Below are 23,662 nucleotides of genomic sequence, written 5' to 3'. Positions count from 1 at the left end.
GCATCACTTAGTTTCACATTATAGTACATTATTATGTTGTTTATTGTTTGAGCAAGCTTCATGTGCACCCTGCCCCTCCCTTTGTAGGGGAGGCACTGTTCACCACATTTAAAGAAGAGGTCACTGAAAGCAAAACAGAACCTCTTCCCTTCTCCAAGGGGTTTATTTATTTTGTGAAAGTCTGTAAGTGACTCAGCAAAGGCCACCTTCCACCTCCCTGATTATCAACCTGTTAAATGAAAACACAAGATTTTGGTGCTTTTCAATTTAATATCATTATACCATTATTGGTGTCTCTTTGGAAAACCCAAGGTAAATCAGTAGTACATTTTTTCTTTTTTTTAACAATAGAATTCAAGAACAAAAATAGATCTCTATCTCATATTTATATATCTCTATATACACATATATATGTCTACATGTACATATGTATGTCTGTATAGGGAAGAGTGTGATGGAGTTTTTAAACCAAGGTCAACCTGCAAGTCAAAAATGATAACCTGCCCTCAAGTCTCTCTTACCTCTGGGCAGGACTTGGGGGGGGGGGGTCCATGCAGAAAATGCTAGAAGATTCATGACTTTTCCCCAATTATTTCCTGAGCAGAAATGGCAAAGCCTCTGATGGGGTTTATTGCTCAGTGATCATCTGTACCCCTAGAGAAGTTCATCCCATAACATTTCTGCTCCTATTGCTTGGGCAGGGGAGAGGGAAGAAGGGTAGTACAGAAAGAAGTTGGGCTGGAAAAACAAGGCTACCTATGGTTTCCATTAAAAAAAAAGAGAGGAACTATAATTCAGATTTTTAAAAAATTCCCTCTCCCTCCCCTCCAAGTGCTTATAGGAAATAAATTTCATGAAACTCTCCTGGGGAAGATTGGGTCTTGCTGAGGTTGGTGGGTCTGGGTATGGCCTCCAATCAACTGTGAAGTTCAAGGTGAGGAGAGCCTTGGGCCAGAGGTAGCCTATTGACAACGTATCTTGAGGGGTTAGGAGCAGTACCTGATACAAGAGGAAGACTGAAGCAGGTCCTGGGCTGTCCCATTACCCAGTAATGTCTCCCCACTCACCTTGCAAAACTCTTCCCCTTCTAGTTTCCTAAATATTTGGCTTATGATCAACAAGGGAATCTCCTATGTACATTAAGGCACTGCTCCCCCAGAGAAAGCTCATCATACAAGCTTAAGTCTGGGGACACTTGGGAGCTCCCCTTCTTGTTGGGGAGTAGCTTAGGTCTTTTCAGGCATTCTGTAATAGTTCTATTAACACCAACACTATCCAAGGGCTATTGGGTAAATTCAGGAATATATGAAAGATGCTTGGCTTTACCAGATGGGGCTTGGGTTGACTTGAGAAAAGCTTCCAGCAAGAGAATGGAGAATGGGTAGGGTCAGGATTGGGAGCAGGGTGAAGTGTGGGCAGGTGCTCAGAGCCAGACCACAGGTGGGTAGGGTAAGGGCAAAGGTATCTCAAATGGTCCTGTTCTTGACCCTTCTCATTGTGTAGGCATCTCATCTGCTTGGCAGTTCATAACCTTGGGACCTGCCTAGGGATAAAATCCATAGTTTAGATCCCATTATGGGATCTGTGCAGGAACTCAGCTTCTCTTGGTAGGTCCAACAGCCTGATTTTGGAGGCAAGGGAGGCAATTGAGTCTGTGGAAGGCTTCTTAGGAAGAATATATCCCATCTGAGCAGTAGGGAATGGGACAAATGCATTTTTGGTAGGACTCTTGGGGTAAGTGCATAGATGATACCAAATATTAAGGAGTCCAAATATCCAAAATACGATTGTGCCATTGAAGATTCCATCCAAGAACATCTCCTGGAAATAGGAGGAAGAATGGAACACTGTCCACTTCATCCATTATATTCTTAAACGGGAAGAAGGAGGAAGTATGAGTATTTCAAGTCCTGAATGGTTCCAATTCCTAATTCACTTTCCATTTTCCAATCATTGAGGGGCAGAGATTCATCCTAGAATCTGGTTCTGAAAAGACCAGAGACTCTAGTTTCATTACAGGGTATCAGGGGGAAAAATTCATCTCCCTTGCCCCCCCCCCCCACAGCAGTAGAGAGAGTGTAAACACTTCTTGGACCCCATGACAAACATGGGGGGGAAAATGTACAAAATTACTTAATCTCAGCATTTAGAAAATACTTCTGCCACTCATTGCCTTGAAGACAGTCCAACCTACGCAAACCTGGGTGCACTGAAAGGTCTAAGGACTGCTCCCCATCCCTTGCTTCCCCCTCCTGACTTCTACTGCAGCAGGCTGGCACGAGCCAGGGATGACGCATACTAGCGTCTCCTAGGGTAAGATGGAGCCAGACCCTTCAGGAGTATCAGGAGCCACAGCAGAAGCCTCCCCTACCAGGCTCTCACTGCAGGAAAAATAGGGGGGGATATCATCTTTTCTTACAACCAAAGGGGTCATCTGGGATCGATATCTTTGGTCTTCTCCACTTTAGAAAAGGAAGAAAGCTAAGCTTTGGAACTAAAAAAATGCTTTTGTGACCGAGTTGGACATCAACGTACCACGACTGTTTGGGATGGGGTGCTGGGTGAAGAGGGAGGGGAGATGGTGCCAAGGGCACTCTACACAGGAACACATCGCATTAGGCAGACACACACACACACAAACACACACACCTGCCTAGCACACGCCCATCTGATACACAGACACACTCCCAGGGCATCATGCACACACACACACCTGGGATCCTGGCACCCCTTGCCCCCAACTGTACAGACACGGTGGCTTCGGCCCTTCTCTCCTACAAATGTCAGGCTAAATCTAATCTTTTCCCCCAGAGTCCAAAGGGGCAAGGAATTTGCTCCGGATGCATGAATTAGCTCTTGGGGAACAGCCCCAGCAGACACAGGAAGATGGGAGGATGTTTCCTAAGGTGGTCTGGTAGCCAGGGCAACCCGGGGTGCAGCTCTGTTGGTGAGGAGCCTCTCACTGGGCACCTGGGCAGGGTCACAGCTCTCGGGGGATGATGGTGAAGGGCAAGATGGGGCTGCTGGCTTCCAGGTCAAGGGCAGTGAGGAAACACTCCACAGCAGCCTCATTTCTGCCCTGGGCATGAAGGACCTCCCCCAGGTTCTTCCAGGCCTCGTGACTGGTGCTCTGGATCTGGACAGCTTCTCGCAGTAACTTCTGGGCCAGGTCCTGCCGACCCAGTCTGTTGAGCACGAGACCCTGCAAAGCAAGCATATGACACTGTAGCTTCCGGACAGGGTTCCCCGGCCTGCCTTCAAGCTGTGGAGCATGCTGTCTCTCTTCTAGCCAACCACAATACTAGCTATTCCTGGAGCCTGTTATTTTTCCTCCTGCCTCCTTGTCCTCACATAAGCTGTCCTCCCTCACACCTGGAATGCCTCCCTCCATGGCTTCTCTTCAAAATCCTTTCTAGGCTCTGCTTAGAATCTGGAATTACACTCAAAGAGCAATAAAAATGTGCATACCCTTTGATCCAGCAATACCACTACTGGGTCTATACCCTGAAGAGATCATGAAAAAGGGTAAAAACATCACTTGTACAAAAATATTCATAGCAGCCCTGTTTGTGGTGGCAAAGAATTGGAAATCAAGTAAATGTCCTTCAACTGAGGAATGGCTTAGTAAACTGTGGTATATGTATGTCATGGAACACTATTGTTCTATTAGAAACTAGGAGGGACGGGAATTCAGGGAAGCCTGGAGGGATTTGCATGAACTGATGCTGAGTGAGATGAGCAGAACCACAAAAACACTGTACACCCTAACAGCAACATGGGGGTGATGATCAACCTTGATGGACTTGCTCATTCCATCAGTGAAACAATCAGGGACAATTTGGGGGTATCTGTGATGGAGAATGCCATCTGTATCCTGAGAAAGAACTGTGGAGTTTGAACAGAGACCAACAATTTTTTTTAAAAGTATCTTTTAGGAGCAGCTGAGTGGCATAGTGGATAAAGCATTGGCCCTGAAGTCAGGAGGACCTGGGTTCAAATCCAGTCTCAGATACTTAATAATTTCCTAGCTGTGTGGCCTTGGGCAAGCTACTTAACCCTGTTTGCCTTGCAAAAGCCTAAAAAAAAGTACCTTTCGCACTACGTAATTTTGCTATCTCTAATATTTTATTTTCTCCTTAAGGATATGATTTTTCTCTCAACACATTCAATTTTGATCAATGTACAGTGTGGAAACAATGTAAAGATTATCAGACTGCCTTCTGTGGAGGGGTGGGGGAGAAAGTGTTAAATTCAAAACCTTACTAAAATGACAGGTAGAAACTACTATTGTATATAATTGAAAAATGAAAAATATTAAAAATTTTTTAAAAAAAGGTTTCACTCAGGTGGCAAGGGGGGGTCCCCTGGCCAAAGAGTCTGACATCTGCATTAGACACCTCACCGGGGGAAGCACAGTCACTCACTGAAGCTCAGGTGGCTCCAGCTGCCTCATCTTCCCCACTCCCCATGGAGATAAGAACCCTGATCTCACAGGATGTGGCAAGAACCAGAGGAGAGAACATCTCCAATCCTGTAGCTCCATAAATGGGAGGAGTGGAGTGTTCTTCACCAAAGGCAGGGGATGGGACAACCCTCTCTGTACCTCCCACCCTTCCTGAGGGCAAGGGAGGGGGTGCTGAGTCTTGCTAAACTAGGGATCTTTTTTCAGTCCTCATCCCTCTTGACCTAGATGCTCTATTTCACCCTGGACCCCTTCTCTCCTGTCTAAGCTTCTGTAATTGTGTGTGTGTGTGTGTGTGTGTGTGTGTGTGTGTGTGTGTGTGTGTGTACACGCACGTGCACCCGTGCACACTCTCTGCTCGAGCCTCTACTCGCCTTCCTGCTGACCTTATCAGCTTCCATGGCTTAATCAATTCTCTGCTGATGCTTCTCAGGACTCTGATCAGAGTGGGGACTTCACACCCATCAATCAATAAGCCCATGACCATCACGGGAATCCAAAGTCCTCATGGAGCTCACATTCTAATAGAACCACCATTTCTCATCTAGTTGATTCTATACTAAAGAAAGACAATTTCAACATGCCCAAAGCAACAAGTCATGGTCTGCTCCCTCATCTGCTCTTTCCTATTTCTAAAGCACCACCACTCTTCCCTGCGTCCAGGGTCCACAATTTTGGTGTTCTGTCATATCCAGCCAACCTTGACCCCTTCTCTCCATTCAATCCCACGGCTGCCATTTTGGCTCAGCCCTCATCACCTCTGACCAAGAGACGGATGGAACGAACTCTGGCCTGGTCCCCCTTATCTACTCCTTCCCTGCTTCACCTCTTCCTCCAGAGGGTTGCCACCTCCATGTCCCTTGGGATGCTGCCATCTCTGGGCCTCTGCCCTGCCTGAGATGCCCTTGTTCCTCCCTTCTGCCTCCTAGAATCTCCCTTCCTTTCTTCCAGACCCAGCAGCTCAGGTTCCCCATTGCTGGGGTTCTCCGCCCCACACAACTTCTCTTCCCGTTATTTCCATACATAACTCTCCAAGCCCCCCTCTCCTGTCCCATGACAGAGTTCCTTCAGGGGACATTAGTCCCCTTGCCAGCCAGTCAGTAAGCACTTAATGGATGCTTGTTGATTGTCTTCCTCTGATCACCAGGACTAGTTTAATGGAAGTGGTTTGATAAATACTTGTTGGTTTGATAAAAAGTTGTTGACTGAATTCAATAGCCCAATTCTGGCATTAAGAGCTTAACTAACCAGGGGCCAGTGAACTTGTTTTTGAAAATATATATTTTGACAACCAGATTTCAATATAACTGGTTTCCTTTGTAATCCTACACACTACATGCACTTAGAAACATGATTCTGAGAAGTCTTCCCTAGTCACTTGCCCAAGCGGTCCACATAGAGAGGTTTTCTAAGAAGCCCTTTGTCTGGAGGTTCAGTAAGGGTTTGTGTCCCCAGTACAGGAACCATGAACTGGAAAGGTCCTTGAAAATCATCCTAAATTTTTCCTGCTGTGATCATGTCAACTTCCTGTAGAAAAAGGACTCAAACAAGACTTCCTTTTTCTATCATATATTTGATAAGTGGTCATTTTGTGCCTGAAGATCTCCAATGAAGGGGACCCTTAGCACCTTCTGGGCCAGCTCACTCCACTCTTGTATAGCTATTTTTATATAAATGTTCCTTATGTCAAACCCAAGTTAGTGATTCCATCTGTTGTTCCTTGTTCTGTCTACTCTAGGGCCAAGAAGAATAAATCCATGTGACAACCATGTGAATATCTGTAAACCTATCACCATCATCATCAAAACAACTACCACTATCACTACAAACATTTAGGTCTGTCTATGATCCCACTAGATCCTCATAATGACCTTCTAAGACAGGAACTACAAATATTACCTTCATTTTGTACAAGGAAACCAAGGTCAAGGGATTTGACCCTCAGTTTTCCTGATCCCCAGGTCTGTACTCTTCCCCACTATCCCACACTGTCACTGTGGGACACTGCCTCTTAAGCCTTGCCCCTTAAATCCTCCCCTCATAAGGCGAAATAGCTTCCAATCCTTCACCTAGTCCTCCTGAGACATCTTCTCAAGGTCCTGCCACTTACATTCCTCTAGACCCTCTCCTTTCTATCAACAGCCTCCCTAAGTGGAGGACTTAGGTACTACCTAGTGCAGAGCAAGTGGAGACCACTCCTGACTAGCCCTGCACATAAAACAATGTAGCCTCAGATGGAAATAACTTCTGGTTAATCCCACCACTCACCTATATTGGGCTAGAGGTCTACTAAACTCAACCTAGACTTTGGATAGAAAATCTGTGGTCCAGCCAAGGTCTCCTCCCACTCTCCATTCCCCATCTCTCAGTTGGGAGGTTGATTTTTTTGAACCCAAGTTTAAGACTCCATTCACATTTGTTGCCACTAAATTTCCTTTTTTTTTTCAGATTTCAACAGACTTTAGTTTCTCAAAATCTTCCTGTCAGCCAATGCATTAGCAATCCCTCCTAATTTTGTATCATCTGCAAATGTTATAAGCATGCCATCTATGCATGCATGGAAGTCACTGGAAGAAAACTGCCTTCAATTCACCCAGAGAGAGACTCTTCTGGTGGCCACCCACTGGTGGGCAATGTACATTTTTAGCTAGAACATTTCACCCCCTTTTTTCCTTCCCTCCCCATTACCCAGAGCTGGAGCTTGGCTCCTCTGTTGCTATGGAGATGTCAGGGAGATACACAAGCATAATTTCAGAAAGCCTTCTGAGATCTTATGAACACAGCCAATGAGCAGAGTATAAAGGATGGAGCTCCAGACAGTCCTTGGAAGGGCTCCTGAAGGTACAGTTCAAAGTCTAGCTAAAAATCCTCCTGCTGGTCCCAGATGGGCAGTCCCATCTTGACTGGACAAACTGGAAAGAGGCCCATGGGTTAGGACTCCATCGAAAGCCGTGCTCAGAGGCGGGCACTGAGGGTCCAGGCCAGCAATACCGTCAAGATTTCATATACAATGGGACAGGAAGGCTGAGTTAAGAAATGCTTACCATCCTTTCTCAAGGTCCACTGAAGTGTCTGGTGACCTGGGGATCAAGTGAGTCTCCCAGGATCAAGAATTCAGCGAGTCTTTGCTGAGCAAGGGCTCCCTCATCCCTCCCTGGGGGCGGTGGCTGGATTAGGTCATCCCCACTGCCCCCTCCTCCTAAGACTGTGACCTCATGGCTGTAAGGAGATACTGCATTTGGGGTCAGGCTGGGGCCCCTGCGGGTACAGAGGGCTTGTAACTAGAGCCGGGGCCACCTGCTCTGGACACCAGCTGAGGTTTGTGTTTTTGGAGCAACCTCAGAAACAGCCCCACTGGACAGATGGACTGGGCTGTTGGAAAGCATCCCCTCCCCCCAAGGGCTGAGCATGTTCCTGGACTCCTATCCTGGTCTGCTCTGGGCCTGGGTAGGGTTGGAGGATCAGCCCAAGAGAAGTATGTTTAATATGAATCAATCAAGCCATTTCAGCCCAGCCCAGGTGGCCCTTCTCCCAGGGCAGTCTACTAGCCTTCTCAAGCAGGTGAGGTGGAGGTCTGGGCTCCTCTTGGCTTTGCCATGCCCACAAAAGGTACTCCAAGAAGTTTTAGCTCTCGTTTTGATTATGCTTCCAAGTAGCTAGCTCCAGGAGAGCCCTGACTGAACCTTGTTTTCCCAATAAGTGAAAATGAAGGTCCTGGGGATGAGGGTTGTGTGTTTAAAGAAGGGAGATCTAGGTTGGACCAGGTGGAGAGGGGTGATATAAAGCAGCACTGTCTTTGTCTCCAGTCCCCCCCCCCCCCATCCTCCATGCATGTCTGCTATGGACTTCTACCCTTCAGGGCTCATCCCAGTCCTCCCCACTCTGGAAAGCCCACCTCAACTAGGATTGCTCCAGCTCTAAAGGCCTCCTGTGAGCTTTCCCTTCCCTGGGAATCCTTGAAAAAATGCATTCATTCATTCATTCATTCATCTCCTGGAAGTCTTAGGTCAGTGACTAAATATTTTTTCCTTAATTATCCAGTTTTCTGTCATTTTGGATCATTATCCTTGCATAGTTTATCTTCCTAACTTCTCTAGGGCAGGAACCATGCCCCTCCTGGCTCCCTGGGAGACCAAGCTCAGGCTGGGCAGTCAGGTAAAGGTGCCTGACATGGATTCTGTCCCTTATCCTCAGGCACACCAAGGCTGACTGGCATTTCCATGGTGAGGTCAGTGGGGCTTTATGTAAATGTCTTTTTTGATCCTCATTCAATGCTGCGTGTGAGACAATACTGGTGATATCCCATTTTTACAGATCAGGAAAACTGAGATCAGTCACAGAATTAATAAATGTTGGAGGCAGAATTTGAATCCAGGTCCATCCAATCTTCTCTCCACTAGACATTGTTGCTTCTCAATTCCCTATGTGACCTCAAACAAATGATCTCACTCTTCCAGGACCTGAGCTCTTTAGGCTGGAGGTGGTGGGGTGGGGAAGAGAGGATGGCTAAACCACCCTCTCCCCTCTTTGGTGGGCTCATCCTCCTCCTTATCATAATAGCAGGTATCTTCCCATGGCTCTGTTCCAGCCCCTCCTCTCTTCAGCTCCCAGAGCTATGGTCTCTACAAAGGTGACCCCCGGGGCTCTAGATCCATTCCTTGGGTTCTTGGTGGACAGCTCTGGTTGCCTTCTGAACATTTCCAACTGGATGTCCATCAAACATGTCCTCCCTCCTAAGCCAAGCCTCTTCTGAATGGCACCTCCAGTCACCCAAGTACACAACCTTGGACTCAGCTTCAATTCCCCACCATGCCTTGACCCATAAACTCATTGCTTTCTCATTGTTTGTACCTCTATATCTCCTCCTGCATAAGATTTGAGCTCTCTACTAAAAGAACCATCATCATCTCTTATCTAGGTGATTGCAGAAGCTCCCTTTCGGGCATTCTCTGTGGAGCTGACTGGCTTATTTCCCTCCTTGGTCTGGCTCCCTCTGGCCTTCAGCATCAACTCCCTCTTTCTGGCCACAATAACTTGGTCTCAGCCTCCTTTTCCAAGTTTGTTCATACTTCATCCAGCCCATTTCTAGCCATTGCTTACATTCACCCCCTCCACCCTTCCCTGTTTAGATAAGACTGGGAGGCCGCAAAAAAAGCCTTTCCTGACTGCTCCAGCTGCTGGAGCCTTCCTCCTTCCCCATCACTTGGCTCTCTCTTGTTCATATTGGTTGCTGTGCATGTTGTCTCACTTTGAAGAGTGTAGATTCCTTGAGGGCAGCTGGGCTTCCTTTTGGGTTTTGATTTCCCAGTATCCAGCCAATTATCCAGATGACATAGACATTTCATTAAACACTTGTTTTCTGGGACTTGTGGCCATTAAAGCTGGACCTCAAGGACTCTGTAGCCACTGCTTCTGAGATGTACTTGGTTGGGAAGGCTCCCACCATCCCTGAGGCAGCCCCTGGGGTATCAAAGCTAGGACATCTAGTGTCCAGGCGCAGGAGGCGCAGTGCTGGTGGTTGCTCCCATGGTTTCTTTCCAGTTTAAGCCTGACTCCAAACCCCTCGGCCATCTGTCTGCCCTGTTTGTTTGTTTTAAACCAATTTCAGCACCACTCCTTTGGGTTAAGCATGGGCCTCTCCAGGCTCAATTTTTAAAATGCAAAAGGGTCCTTCACAGGGGGAGGGGAGTGGAAACCCATCCAATGGCTCCCCCTTGGGTGTGAGTTCCTTAGGTAGGGCCACTGAGGGCAGTATAGTATCTTGTAGAGATAAAATTCACCCCCATCACAGCACTGCTGCAGGGAGTGAGGCTAGTACATCCGGGCTGGTGGTGGGCAGGGCTGGGAGTTGCTGCCTCCCTTGTGTCCTCTATCCCCCTGGTTATTTATAAAAGTTATTTTGGGAATTTTTTCTTCTGAGCTCAAGGCACATTCTTCAGATTCTATAACACCCTCTCCAGCTGGAAAATGGGATCATGGGGAGGCGAGGGACTGGTAGAAAGTTTCCTGCCTTGGGACAGAGGAGGGGAGGTCTGGGATAGCTCAGTTGCACAAGAGGGTCCTGGGGGAAGAAAGCTAGGGAGCTGGTGATACCATGGAGGAGACTGCCTATGCACATCCTCGAGGGCTGGATTCAATGCCTCCTCCTCAGCTCCCCGTCCAGCCGGCCCCACTCAATTCAGCACCTCATCATTCTGCTCTCACCGCCTCATCCAAGCGAATTTTTCCTCACTAACTAAATGGAGCGGGGTGGGGAGGGGGCCAGAGCACACCCCCCCCCCCAGGGAGCTCCAGTCTCTGGCTAAAGGATGAACCTGACTGGGGTTTCCTGGTTATTGATTCCTCAGTCCTATGTGTGGGAGGCAGCTGGCAGTGCAATCATCTCAGTTCAGACGTTTCTAGCTGCTGTGGCATTGGGCGAGTCTCTAAAGCTTGGTTTGCTTGTTTCCTCAAATGTCCCATGGGATATAGGATGACAGTACCCTCAATTCTGTGAGAACTAATAAGAATACTTGTAGGAAGCAGGGGCCTGCTTAAAGGTGAGCAGTAGCTGATAGATTAATGTTGGATGTTGAGCTGGTTTCAGTGGCATCCCACTCTTCATGATCCAACTTGAGGTTTTCTTGACAAGGGTCCTGGAGTGATTGGCCAGGTCCTTCTAATGAGCAGAGACTGACTTGTCCAGGGTCACACAGCTAGGAAGTGTCTAAGGACGGGAGTGGAGTCTGGCACTCTACCTGTCAGGTCACCTGGCTGCCCATATCAATGTTTGATCCCTGTCACAGAAGACTGACAACCAAGTCAGGAAGAGCGGTGCCCCTATGTAGACTAGGGAAGGGAAGCAGGGGGAAAGCACCCTCTGTTATTATCTGCCTCTGTAAGGACACAAGGTTCTTCTATCTGTCATGGAAAAGGAACAAGGGACAAGCCAGGTGCCTATTTTAGCCATCATGGAAGGGCTCTGACTACCCCTATCTCATGTCTTCTTAGGAAGTATCTATTGACTGGCTGGTAAACTCCACAGGACATTGTAGGATGGGGCAAGGTCTGCCTTGCCAACCTTTCAGCCTGTCTTCAGGCTTCAGAACTGCCCTGTCCCTTTTACAACTTTTCCTTAGGAATCTGAATTGGTTAATTCAAGTAGCTGGTACAGGCAGAGGATGTAACTTGGTCCTATTCCAGGACCTGAGAGCTGGAGGGGACCTTAGACATTATCTAGCTCAATTTTTATCTTTGACAGATGAGGCCCAATGAGGTTAAGTGAATACCGAAGAAGATGCATAGGTGACAGAGAGCTGGTGTTGAAATCTAAAGCCTCTGGCTTTAGGTTGGTGCAGGGGATTGGGACCTGTGTTCAAGCTCAGACTTGGCCAAATCAGAGCAACTATCCAAGATCCTACATTGCAAAGATGCCAACCTACACTGGTAGAGGGCTTTCCTTTATCTATGGGTGGAGTTTCCTACATCAATACAATCATAAGACCAACCCTTAGCCTGATCCAAATTCTTCACTCATGAAGGCCCCCTGTGTTGAGGTAGCAACTTTATACCACAAACTAAGAGAGGAAGTTTGAGAGTCCCCAGTAAAGCTCCAGTGAGAGATGAGGTGGCTCAAAGCAACAAAGTCTTCTGTCCTAACCTCTTTTTTTTTTTAAGGCAAGGCAATGGGGTTAAGTGGCTTGCCCAAGGCCACACAGCTAGGTAATTATTAAGTGTGTGAGGCCCACTTTGAACTCAGGTACTCCTGACTCCAGGGCCAGTGATTTATCCACTGTGCCACCTAGCCAACCCCCTCTCTTACCTCCTCTTGATACAACCTGACCTGCCAGGTTGGGTAGACTGTCCGTAGTGCCCTTGGGTCATCGTCACATACCCCAGGAGCAGACTTATAAACTAGGTTCTTTAGGGAGAGGGAGAGAGCTCACAACCCACCTCTATTTCCATTCACCCCCAGAATTCACAAATATAAAAATTCACGAAGAAAAATATGCAGTGCACTTGAGTATGTCTTTATGTGGCCAAGAAGAGCCCACTGACTCAAGCTATGTCCAGACCCCAGGGCAGAGTCTCTGCTGGGGTCTGTTTTAAGTCCTCCTATACAAGAAGCTGAGGACACTGATAGAGGCAAATCACTATCTGCATGACCTAGTCTCTCTGGGTTCAGTTTTCTCAACTGTAAATTGAAGAGTTTGAAAAAATATTCCAATTCTTTTTTGAACCTGTTTCTGTCTATGTAAAATCTGCACCTCTAAGAGCTAAATAAAACTACGCAACCAAAGGAGAGGAAGCTTCATGAGCAGGGCCCTACAGGCAATTATTTGTTTTCAAGGTCTGCTGGTTCTATGTGGGGAGGGGCAGGGAGGGGGCTCAGAGCTGATTTGCTATGAGTCGATGTCAGAGGGGTTGGAGCTGGAGACAAACAGGGAAGCTAGGAGCAGATTCCCTGAAAAAATTTCAAATGAAACATTTGCTTCAGCAGCCTCCCACACTTCTCAGTTCTCCCATTCCCCTTTTTTCTTTCTGTGCTAATAGCAAACTCTCCTGAACAAAACCTGCCTTCATTTACATTAAAGTGTAATGACTGATGAGAGGTATTTGTGGGTAGGCCCCTGAAATCCTATCATGTAGGCAGCCACCTACATGGCCTCTATGGAAGGTTCGACTCAAAATCACTAGATGTAATGATTCAGGGATGGGGGAGGATGGTGGGTTGACACTGAAGATGAGGCCAGGCAGATCCTTTAGAACGGGCATTTTAAACACCACTGGGGATGGACACCAGGTCACAAAGACTCTCTGGAGCTGGGGGGAGGGTCCCCCTTGGTTTCACAGTGTTGGACATCCTAGATATTGCCACATTATTAGGAAGGAGAGGAGCATCAGGATCTTTTGTCAGGGGCCATAAGGCCCAGCCCTGGCCATATCTCTTCTCTCTCAGGACCTGGGTGACAGGTTGGGAGGGTTTGAGGTGGGGAAGGGCAATAGAAGTTCATATAATCTGTCAGGGAACGAATGCTTAGAAACTACTCCATAAATTCACTAGCTCTATTCCCTTGGTTTCATTATCTCACAGGGGATATGCCCAGTCACCTACGTGCTGTGAACTGAGGGGCATCCTGAAAGCCCCCTCCCCGCCAAAATATCTGTCAGTGTGGATAGCTCAAGGATCTCACCTTCAAGAAAGTCGTTGCTTTAGGTTTATAAGCGTTGCAACTTCTAAAAGTTCCCTATGAAAGTACAAATGCCAATTGGGTGGGATCCTTAGGACATTGCCCTACTGGCCATCATCAGTCCTTTGGCCCAGCCAGGAGGAGCCTTAGAGATCATCTAATCCACAGCTTCTCTTGGCTAAAGTCAGGAAGGAAGGGAGAGTGACAGGACTTAAACTCAAGTCTTCTGACTCTCCCTTGCAGCAGAGTCTGTAACCACACCAAGACTCTAAAGGAAAAGGATGTAGAAAAAACCCTGGCATGGTGAGAGGCATGGAGAAAGAGAGCTAGGAAGGTGTCAGAGACAAATCAACAATCCTGTCAATGCCAAAAAGTTATTCCTGGCTGTGTCTGCTCTCTGACCCCGGATACCTGAGAGAGCCGCACCCATGGGAGAGTTCTGGGCCAGGGCCCAGCTCCTGGACACCAGCGGAGGGGCCTCTCGACAGCTGGCTCAGCCTCTGCTTTATGACTCAGGCAGGGGCTGTGAAAATCAATCTTCATATTTTGCTGTTTATAGGATTAGTCAAGAGTGATTTATTGTAATTAAAAATTAATGGACCACAAGTGAACCCTAAATTGTTTATAACTGCCAGTGCTGGAAATTTTTCTTCCTTCTCTTTTTATCCCCATTATCAAAATAACTGCAGGGGTCAAAAAAAAAAGAAATAAAATACAAAGATGGCCACCTCAATGAATACATTGTAATAAAAACCTGGTTAGCTAGCTCTTGCAATACTGACTCATACAATCATTACAAGTTGACAAAAAAAAAAGTGAGGTTAAAAAATATATTTTTTAAAATCCCAGAAACTCACTCTTTGTTCCACTTCAAAACCAAATATTTTGATGGACCTATTACTGGAGTTTCTGCCTGAGTCCTTCAATGAGCATGAGATCAGATCTGTTAAGTTGTAACCCAACCTTTTTCCATTAGGATCTGGGAGGATTCTCAGGAGCCACTTCTAGTCCAACTTCTCTCTGATTGAGAATCTTCTCTAAACCATGCCACTTTAGGAAACTCCCTCCATGGCTTCATGTTCTGCCCCAGAGGCACCAAACATACCAATCTAATCTGTCAGGGTGGCCATCCTTATTTTCTTTAGTGTCTACTTTTGTGCACAGACAAAAATGAAACTTGCTTGTGTTCTGCCGTGGGAAAGAATGCAATAAGGATAGAGGCTTCAGCCTGTGAGGCACACCTGGGGTGCGGGTTGGGAGGGTTAAGGAAAGACCTTAAGAAGGGGAAGGAAAGATGTCCAGGCCCAGGGCTCTCTGTCTGTGTCCAAGCGGGAGGCCAGTTGGGCCAGAACAAACACCAGGTCTGCAAAGGGAGCCCAGAAACCAACCAGACTTGGGGAGGGTCCAGCAGCCATCTCCTCCCATCCACATCTGAAGGACTCCCCTGCCCCTGAACACTCCACTAGGGCTCATCCATCCTTGCTTAAAGACCTCCAACAAGTGGGCACTCCCCGCCTCCTGAAGCGGCCCTCTCCACTTTTAGATGATCTTAATTGTTATGAAGTTCCCCTCCCCCCAAATGAAGCCTGAACTTTCCTCTTGACAAATCCATGGAGAACATGAAATGCCAAACAAGAGAGTTTGAATTTGATCCTAGGAGCAAGAGGCAGCCACTGAAGCTTCTTGAGGCCCTTAGGAAGATCTTTACAATCAAGGACATTCTTTTCTGCACACTCCCCAGCTGATCGACATCCTTCCTGAAATGGGGTGCCAGGAACTGAAAAGCTTTATTTCCCTTCAAAAGGATCTTCCTCTTCAGCCTCTTTAAAGACCCTGAGCTTCAGTCAAGATCAAAGGACCTTCAGTCTCACTCTAGCTGCTCCAGGTCCTGGGGAGCTCCCTGCCCCAACATCACTCTGACTTGCCTCCTCATCCTCTCTCGGACCATGTCCTGGGTACCTATCAGGCATCATGGTAAAAGTAGAGCTGGGTCACTTCCCTTTCTGAGTCCCGGGGGCCTCATCGGTGAAATGGGCATAAGAATATTTGTGCAGCCTTTCTTGAGCCTCTGCAGTGCATCAGACATGAGCTAACATGCTGATGGTATGATTGTTGAGGAGGAAGAAGCAAAGATTCAGTGGGGAGTCAATAACTCAAGGTCACTCAGTTGGGCCTTCTCTCCTCTGCCTCAGTTTCTCTACCTACCTCTCAAGATATTTTGAGAATAAAATGAGATATTATTTGCAAACTTTATAGTGCCATATAAATGCCAGCCAGTATGGCACTATAAAGTTTGCAAATAATATCTCATTTTATTCTCAAAATATCTTGAGAGGTAGGTAGAGAAACTGAGGCAGAGAAAGGTTAAGTGACTTGACTAGAGTCACATAGCTAGTAAGTATCTGAGGCTAAATTTGAATTCAGACCTTTCTGACTCCAAGTCCAACACTTCACCCATTATTCAGTCCATTTATTTTAATTATTGTTTGTTGACTAATTGATTTTCTGGGCCTCAATTTTCCTGGGGGACTTGTCCAAGGTCACTCAGTGAGCAGGGACCACAGGCAGGACACCCCAAGGGGGCCAGCTTTCTCTCTTTACCTAGAGGTAAAATGGTGGAGAACAGCCCCCATGGTCTTCAGGTCAGGAAGGCCGCCTCATGACCTTGGTAGCAGCAGAGCTTCGGGAAAGTCAGGACAACAGACTACTTAAACAACAGCTGCTTCTGCTAAGGCACCTAGCTCCTTTTGGGATCCTGGAAAAATCAACCTCCATGAGGAGTCATCCATCAAGCACGGTGCCAGCCCAGTCTGATGCAGACAGTGTCATGCCCATTGTTCAGATGAAGACATTGAGGTTCTGGGCCACTGAGCACCAGGGACAAAGGAAACTTGCTTCTTGGGGGGGGGGGGTCCTGTGCTTTGAGATCTGGGAGTGCAGGGTCCAGTTGAAGGGTTCTTCCAAAGTCTCAAGTTTAGGATGGGCTCAGGAGCTGTGGGGACACCCAGCCGAGCCTGCTGTCAGCAGCAGGGATGGGCCCAAGGGGGCCTACCCCATGCTGGGAACTGAGATGGAACAAATGAGTGGGAATAATTCATCACCACATCCTCATCAGAGGAGGATGCAGTCTTCCAATTTCTCCAGGGGATCTGGAGAGAAAAGGGAGCTGGGAACGCTCTGGAAATTACATCCTGGGTAATTAAATCACTTGCATCTCCCCAGGATAATCTTGTCTGTCTGTTCTTTTGCTCTGGGGGTTTGAGGGGTAGTGAAGGGGAAGATAAATTCTGAAGAAGTGGGGGAAGGGGGCTTCATGGTTGGCTGGGAGTGAATGGCCATCCTGACAAGCCCCCCCTAAAGCTCATGGGAGATAGGGTGGGGGAAGAAGAGATGGGTGGACTAGATTCTGAGGAATCTGGTTTCCCACTGGCAAAGTGAACAAAAAGACATCCAGGTTCACAACAGCATGTCAAGGGCCCTTGTTCTGAGCCTGTGAGATGAGACGCTCTGAATCAGACCCATCTTCTCGCCCACCTTTCATTCTGGCAGGGTGTGACCACGTCTTCGGTCATGAAATAGAGCAGGGCTGATCATCATCTGGCCTAATGAAGATCAGTAGAGAAGTGGCCCTTGGGAGGGTGGGGAGGATGTGGGCCTGATCTTTGGATGCCAACTAGTTGTGTGACTAAGGATAAGTCACGTAAACTGTAAAACTCAGTCTCCTCATTTGCAAAATGAAGATAACCATGCTTGTAAGATGCCTTGCAAATTTATTTTGTACTTCTGATGAAATTATGTACAGTGTTCTGCCAATTTAGGCCAGGCAGCCTGGATGTCACCAGCTTCAATCCAACCTCCAACATACACTGACCAAGTGACCCTGACCAACTGCTCAAGCCCTGGCAGGGTACTGAAGAGTGGGTGCCAACTTGCACCCAGAGAAGGAATGTCTTTATGAAGCATTCTTCAGACCAGTGCAATTGTAGACCCGTTCCACCATATCTGTAGAGAGGCATGCATATCTGTGTACATCTATTTCCATATGTCTGTGTCTTAGCTTTATCAATGTATATACGAACATCACTAGTCATCGCCCAAGAGCAATATGCAATATTAAATACAAGTTTTTTCTACAATCTTTCTCAATTCACTACAAACTTCAATTTAGACAGATGATTAAAAAGGTGCAGAAGATGTATCTTCAGGATGGTCTCCAAGTTCTTTTAAATTTCCTTCTGAGACAGGAAACTTAGCCAAGCAAACTCCTCCTTGCTCCTATGGTCTTGTGGACCCCAACTGTGCTCTCCCTTTTCCTCCTCTGCTCAAGGTTTCTGGACACCCACTGTCTCCTGCAAGCACACTCCAAAAGCCTTCTTTGAAGAAGCTTTGTGGCGGAACTCACAGGAGGTGGCACAGCCACTGGGGAATCTGGGCAATGGCAGCCCGGGGAGCCGGGTCTGAGTCCTAGGAAAACACACCCAAGAGCTGCAGAGGCCTGGGAAATGGTCTGCTTACAACTTCTTCACTCTACAGATGAACCCACTGAGGCCCAGAGGGGCACAATCACCCTAGCTGGTAGAAGAGGCAGAGCCAGATCATCCTCATGGGGCATCCAGAAAATCCTCTTTCCTGGGCAATGAACCTTGGGTGAGGTTCCTCAGTCCCAACAATTGTGCTTGACATCAACAATGCAACAACTGTGTGTGTGTATGTGTGTGTGTGTGTGTGTGTGTGTGTGTGTGTGTGTGTGTGTGTGTGTGTGTGTATGTGTGTGTGTGTGTTCACAACAACCTGGTTATGAAATGATTTTCATGCCTATTTTACCAATAAGGACACTGAGGCCCAGAGCAGCCCCCTCCCACTGGTGGGAAGGCTCTCACCCCCCTGCTTCCTGATTTCCCAGGCTTCCTTCCAGTCCCAGCTACAATCCCACTGTACAAGAAACCTTTCCCAAGCCTTCCCTGAGACCACCTCCAACAGACACGACATGCATTCCCTTGAACATGGTTGCTCCATGAGGTCTTCCCCTTCTTGAGAGAAGGGACTGTCTTTTCCCTTTCCCACATAGGTGGTGCTTCCATGGGGCTGACTGACCAGAGACTTGTCCAGTCAGGAAGCCAAGCCATCGGACTGGCAGGCTGGCTCCAAGTCTTCTAGCTCAGAAGGCAACACTCTTTCCACTCTATCACGCTGTGTAAATTAATTTCCAGTGGAGTCTGGGCAGGCCAGAGGGCTTTTCTGGCTGATTAGATTGAACCACAGCAACCAGAGAATGTCAAATCCTGCTCCCTTATTTGATTTGGAGTCTTCACTTAGACATAAGAGCCTCACCCTTTCCATGGTTTACTGTCTCCCCAAGATAATTCAGTTGTAATTGAGCCCAACTTCAGAAGGAACACTAGGGGATCAATATTTGGAGGCATGAACCCTTCTAAGGAATTGAATTATAAGTATCAGGGGCACTTTTATAAAGGCCAGCTGGCAGGCAGGCTGGGCTAATGGGGGGAAAAGGGGAGAAAGGAGGTCCTGCCAGCATGAAGATATTGCAGTTACTGATGTGATTTTGTCCCCGTAGCCCTTCTGATCCAGTAATACAAAGTTTAGGTGCTTCCCCCAAGGAGACCTTGGGAAGCTCTTGGTCCCAATGGTTGCATTCAAGTGGGCAGAGAATGCCTGGATGCTCCAAAAGATTTGAGACTGGGTTCCTCCTGCAAAGAGATCTCGCTCAGGGCGGCTGACTGAAGCAGGGCCAAAGAATGGTGGCAAAGGACTGAAACAGATTCTAGCTTCCCAGGAGGCTCTCCCACCTAGGAAGACACTGTCTGTCTTTGGTGTCCTTGTTACCTGATGAGAATGATTTCATTGAATTTTCTCCTTCTGTCAACCTGTATGGGGGATCCCAGAAGTCAACTCACTTCAGGTTACAGCATGTCAATTCTTCCTAGAAACTTCTAAGATATGATGCACAAATAGGGAATGCTATTCTTATTTTATTTTTCTCCATCAGCATGGGTGATAACAAGGCAGCCTCTTTACCATACCCTGAATCACAAAGCTTTCTGGTGGTAGGAATCTCTCTACTGCCAGTCACCAGAAGGTTCCACAAGGCCAGTCCCAAGGAACAGAGCGGGCAGGAAGATGGTTTCATGCTAGAAACCAAGAGGAAAAATGCATCTATAAAGCTGAAGGTGATGGAGAAGAGGACCCTGGGCCATGCTCACTAGCCACAGTAATTGGGGTAAGACAGTGGGTGAGGAAGGAAAGAGACAGCTTCCTTGTTATTATCACTAAGCACAAATCCAAAGGCCACACCTCACAAAGGAGGAAGGAACCTCATAGCATTTATTCCTAGGACAGAACCCAAAGGATGTGGAAGCAAGATTCCAATGGTGGATGTGGTTCTGACTATTCCTATTCAGCTCTTAGACAAGCACTCTGCAGAGCATCCCATTTGATCCTCATGAGGCCCAATGAGGAGGAAGCAGCTATTATTATCGCTATTTTAGAGATTCAATGTGGTGGAAAGAAGGTATATGCCTTGTCCAGAGTCACCAAGCTGAGTATGGAGATTCCAGAACTCCCCAGGAGGAGAGTGGGGTCTACCCAGGAGGCCACCTACTAAAGAACACTGGGTATGTCCTGCACATCTAAAGGGAAGTAAAAAATGGTATACTTCTCCCTATTTCTTGGAGCCCCTCTTAAATTATAGAAACCAGGCTAGAAGGCCTTGGGGCTGTCCTGGAGAGGGCTCAATGAAAACTGAGCACATCATCCTAGGCCTCCTGATTTGACCAGGTGGTCTCGCTCTCTTAGTAGTAATGATAGCTTTGCTTCTAGATCCCAAGGCAAAGCAATCAGTTCATGCAATTGAGTTCATGCAATATAAGGAGTGGGTACAGAGAAAAGAAGTCTAGGAGGAGGGCAACCTGGGACCCGAAGCACTCTCCCATGGAAGGAAGGATTGTTCTGTTTGGCCTGCAAGACCAGAGCTGGCAGCAATGGTGAATGCTTTAGACCTGATGGCTTTCCTGGAGGCTTTAAGAAAAGGCTTCACACTTTTCAGTCCAGTTCAACTTTTCATGACCGTATTTGGGGTTTTCTTGGCAGAGATACTGGAGTGGTTTGTCATTTCCTTTTATAGATAAGGAAACTGAGGCAAACAGGATTAAATGACTTGCCCAGGGTCATGAAGTTAGAAGTGTCAGGCTGGATTTGATAGTCTTCCTGACTCCAGGCCCTACACTCTATCCACTGTGCCCCGCAGCTGGGCAAAGACTTAATAAGGTCTTGTCAAGTAGACTGATGGGTTGGACTGGATGATCACAGAAGTATTTAAATGCTGAGATTCTAGGACCCCCTTTTTTTCATCAGCAAGCAGTGTATAAGCACTCCTCCTAAGCAGCAGTCTCTGTGTTGAGTGTGGGGGGTACAGAGACAATGAAACAGACTGCCTGCAGTAAGCCTACCTTCTCTATCAGGAGGCCACGTGTAGACAGATATTCATGCAGAATAAATACAGCAGACTGTCCTGGCAGGTGAGGGAGATGCCCACATGAACCTAGGGTTCTCCTGTGGTCATCCTGGGTGCCCTGCTTCCCTATTCGTGGTCAGTCGCCCAGGCTACCATCCTTGCTCTCAACCCCGCTCCTCCCCATCCCCCATGTCCCATCTGCTGCCAGACTGTCTCTACTTTCTCAGATGAGTCTCCTTGGCTCCATTTGCAGAGTTGCTGGCCCAGTTGAGCCCCTCACCACTTTTCTCCAAGCCTACTCTCAAGAGCCTTCTAAAGCTGGTTCTTCCAGCCTCACATCCACTCAATCCTTAGTCCCATTCGGGTTGCATTCAGACACCAAAATGATTTGACCACAGCACTCTCCTCAAAAACTCCAGCAGCTGCTTATAATGCCAAGGATCCAAAACCAGCATTTCTGCCTGGTAGAAGGCCCCTTCCCAACCTGGCCTCTCTTCCACCTTCCATGGAATCTAATTGCTGTTCCTCCAATGGACACCTTATTTCCTCATTCCTGGGCCTCTCTGTGGCTCTCCTTCCTTTTGAAGGAATCAAACTCCACCTTCCTCTGGAGACCTTTCCTGCTCCCCAGCCTTGATGACCTTCCAGGATCCACTGTGTACGTGTGTCTTGTAGGGAATCCAGTTATTTGCTCTATGAAGGCAGGGAGCTTATCTGAGAAATGTGGGTTGGGCAGCTGATTTTATTTCTTGCTCTATGAATCCTTCACATTTATACAATTCTTTATCCTTTTCAAGAATCTTTCATAGGATTTAAAACCTATGTTCCTGAACCAGGCAGCCTCAGACACAAGTTGCTTATATTGAGTTTCTATTCAAGACCCAGCAGGGAAAGCTCAGGCCAGGGTCTATGAGAAGCCAATGACAGCCCAGGGCCCCCAGGTCTTGGGTCCCTACTCTGCTCTATGCATCCAGCCATGGTACATGCCTAGAAGCTGGTGGGGTGTGAAACGGAAGGGGGTGTGGAGAGGACAGCATGGTTGCTGGTGGGCAGACTCTCTGCCCTCTGCACAGTGCTCCTTTTAAAGGTGGTTGGGCCTGATCTTCTGATGTTTCTTTAATTTTTATTAAATAAAAATGTGGGGCTGGAGCCACAAAAAGAGCACTGTTCCAGAAGCTGTCTGCAGGGAGCTGCTATGGATGCATATTCTGTTACCATGGAGATTCACCCTTGAAATAACTTCAATACTTTGAAAATAACTAAACATGATAATAAGGATAAATGAAAAATGGTGCATTGTTACTCTCAAATTGTACTTCTCTGGGCTCTCTCCCCTCCAGAATTGAGATGACAGGCTCCTATCTGTGGAAACCATGGAATGTCCATCCCCCCTTGCCTGACTACAAGGCAGAATCCACATCCTGTCTCCCATCTCTCTCACTCTAATTAGGTTTCTTGACGTAACTTCCCTGGAAGCATTTTTTAGACAGACTAAAAATCTGAACGTGGGAAGGAGGGTAAGCAAGCTGTGATGGGGGGAGGGGGACAGGCATGTCCAGAGGACAGATCTCTACGGCCTCAAACCAACCCTGCAAACTGACATGAGACAAAGCATCTAAGGCCCTCACAAAAGGACTGGAATCAAGTGGGCTCTATTTCTGTTTTCTATTCCCCATCAGGTTTCCATGGAAATTTCGGCAAGGACTGGAATGAAGGGAGGAGAATTTTGAATATCCTAGACTGCAGGCTCCTTTGTGATGGCACTTTTACTTTTCAAAACATGTTCATATCTATTTACTTCTCTACATCAATCCTGCAAAGTAGGGAGGGTTTTACCTGCATCTGAAAGGTGACAGAGATGAGGCAGAAGGAGACTCCCTACTAACAAAGTGACCAAGAAAGTTCAGACAGTTGCCTCATGATTGCCTCAAACTACACACCACACTTGGCCCCAAAGAGAGGGCTCCTCACAGCTTCCCGTCAGGACTGGTGGAGCTTGAAAATTTTTCTTTTTAAGTTGGAGCTCCCAGGTAGAAATGTGGAGTTGCAGGCTGGCCTATCCAGGACATTGTACCCCAATGGTCCAAGCTTCCCACCCAAATGCTGAATAATCCACTAAACCTCCTACTCTGGCACTCCTCCTCCCATGTCAATAAGAGGACAGGGAGCTCTGCTGCAATTCTGTGACTTCTTTAATGAAAGGAGAACCCAGGCTGAAGCTACTGAACTCACACTGAAACCAAAGTGTTATTAACAATAGCACCAGCAGCCCGAGAAGATGGAGGGCTCAGGTCCTCCATGGGTCAAACGCTGCCTCAGCTGTCTCTCTGACCTGTGTAACCCTGGATAAGCCACAATGTCCCTGGGCCTCAGTTTCCTCATCTACGATGGGGGGGGGGTTGCACTGGACAGCCTCTAAGGTCCCTCCTATAGGAGTTTTACTCCTCAACTTGAGGATTTGACAGACTCTAATGAGGAAGCAACTTATCATCAATTGCCTTACAGACCAAACCTCAGCATCATGCTAAAGAATGGGGCATTACAGGAAAAAAAAAGGAA

The 23,662-nt window shown here is 47.4% G+C and overlaps 1 protein-coding gene across 4 annotated transcripts in view; it reads right to left on the bottom strand.

The window, feature by feature from the left end:
- Positions 1–239: 239 nt before the first annotated feature.
- TTC7A (tetratricopeptide repeat domain 7A) overlaps positions 240–23,662 on the bottom strand; it is a 182,143-nt gene continuing 158,720 nt past the window's right edge. Inside the window, exons 20-21 of one of the 4 annotated variants that reach the window (XR_012472232.1) lie at positions 2,714–3,202; positions 240–1,986 (exon numbers count right to left, since the gene is read on the bottom strand). Coding sequence is in view for 3 of the 4 variants with exons in the window: in XM_074205331.1 (XP_074061432.1) it covers positions 2,981–3,202 (222 nt within the window). In the remaining variant the exon portion in view is untranslated. Of the gene's footprint in view, positions 1,987–2,487; positions 3,203–15,923; positions 17,635–23,662 lie in introns of those variants that run through there. The other 3 variants (XM_074205331.1, XM_074205346.1, XM_074205337.1) reach the window with 3 other exon arrangements.

This window comes from Macrotis lagotis, chromosome 1, assembly GCF_037893015.1.
Source record: "Macrotis lagotis isolate mMagLag1 chromosome 1, bilby.v1.9.chrom.fasta, whole genome shotgun sequence".
Classification (NCBI taxonomy): domain Eukaryota; kingdom Metazoa; phylum Chordata; class Mammalia; order Peramelemorphia; family Peramelidae; genus Macrotis; species Macrotis lagotis.
This window is presented reverse-complemented; position numbering and strand designations above follow the sequence as displayed.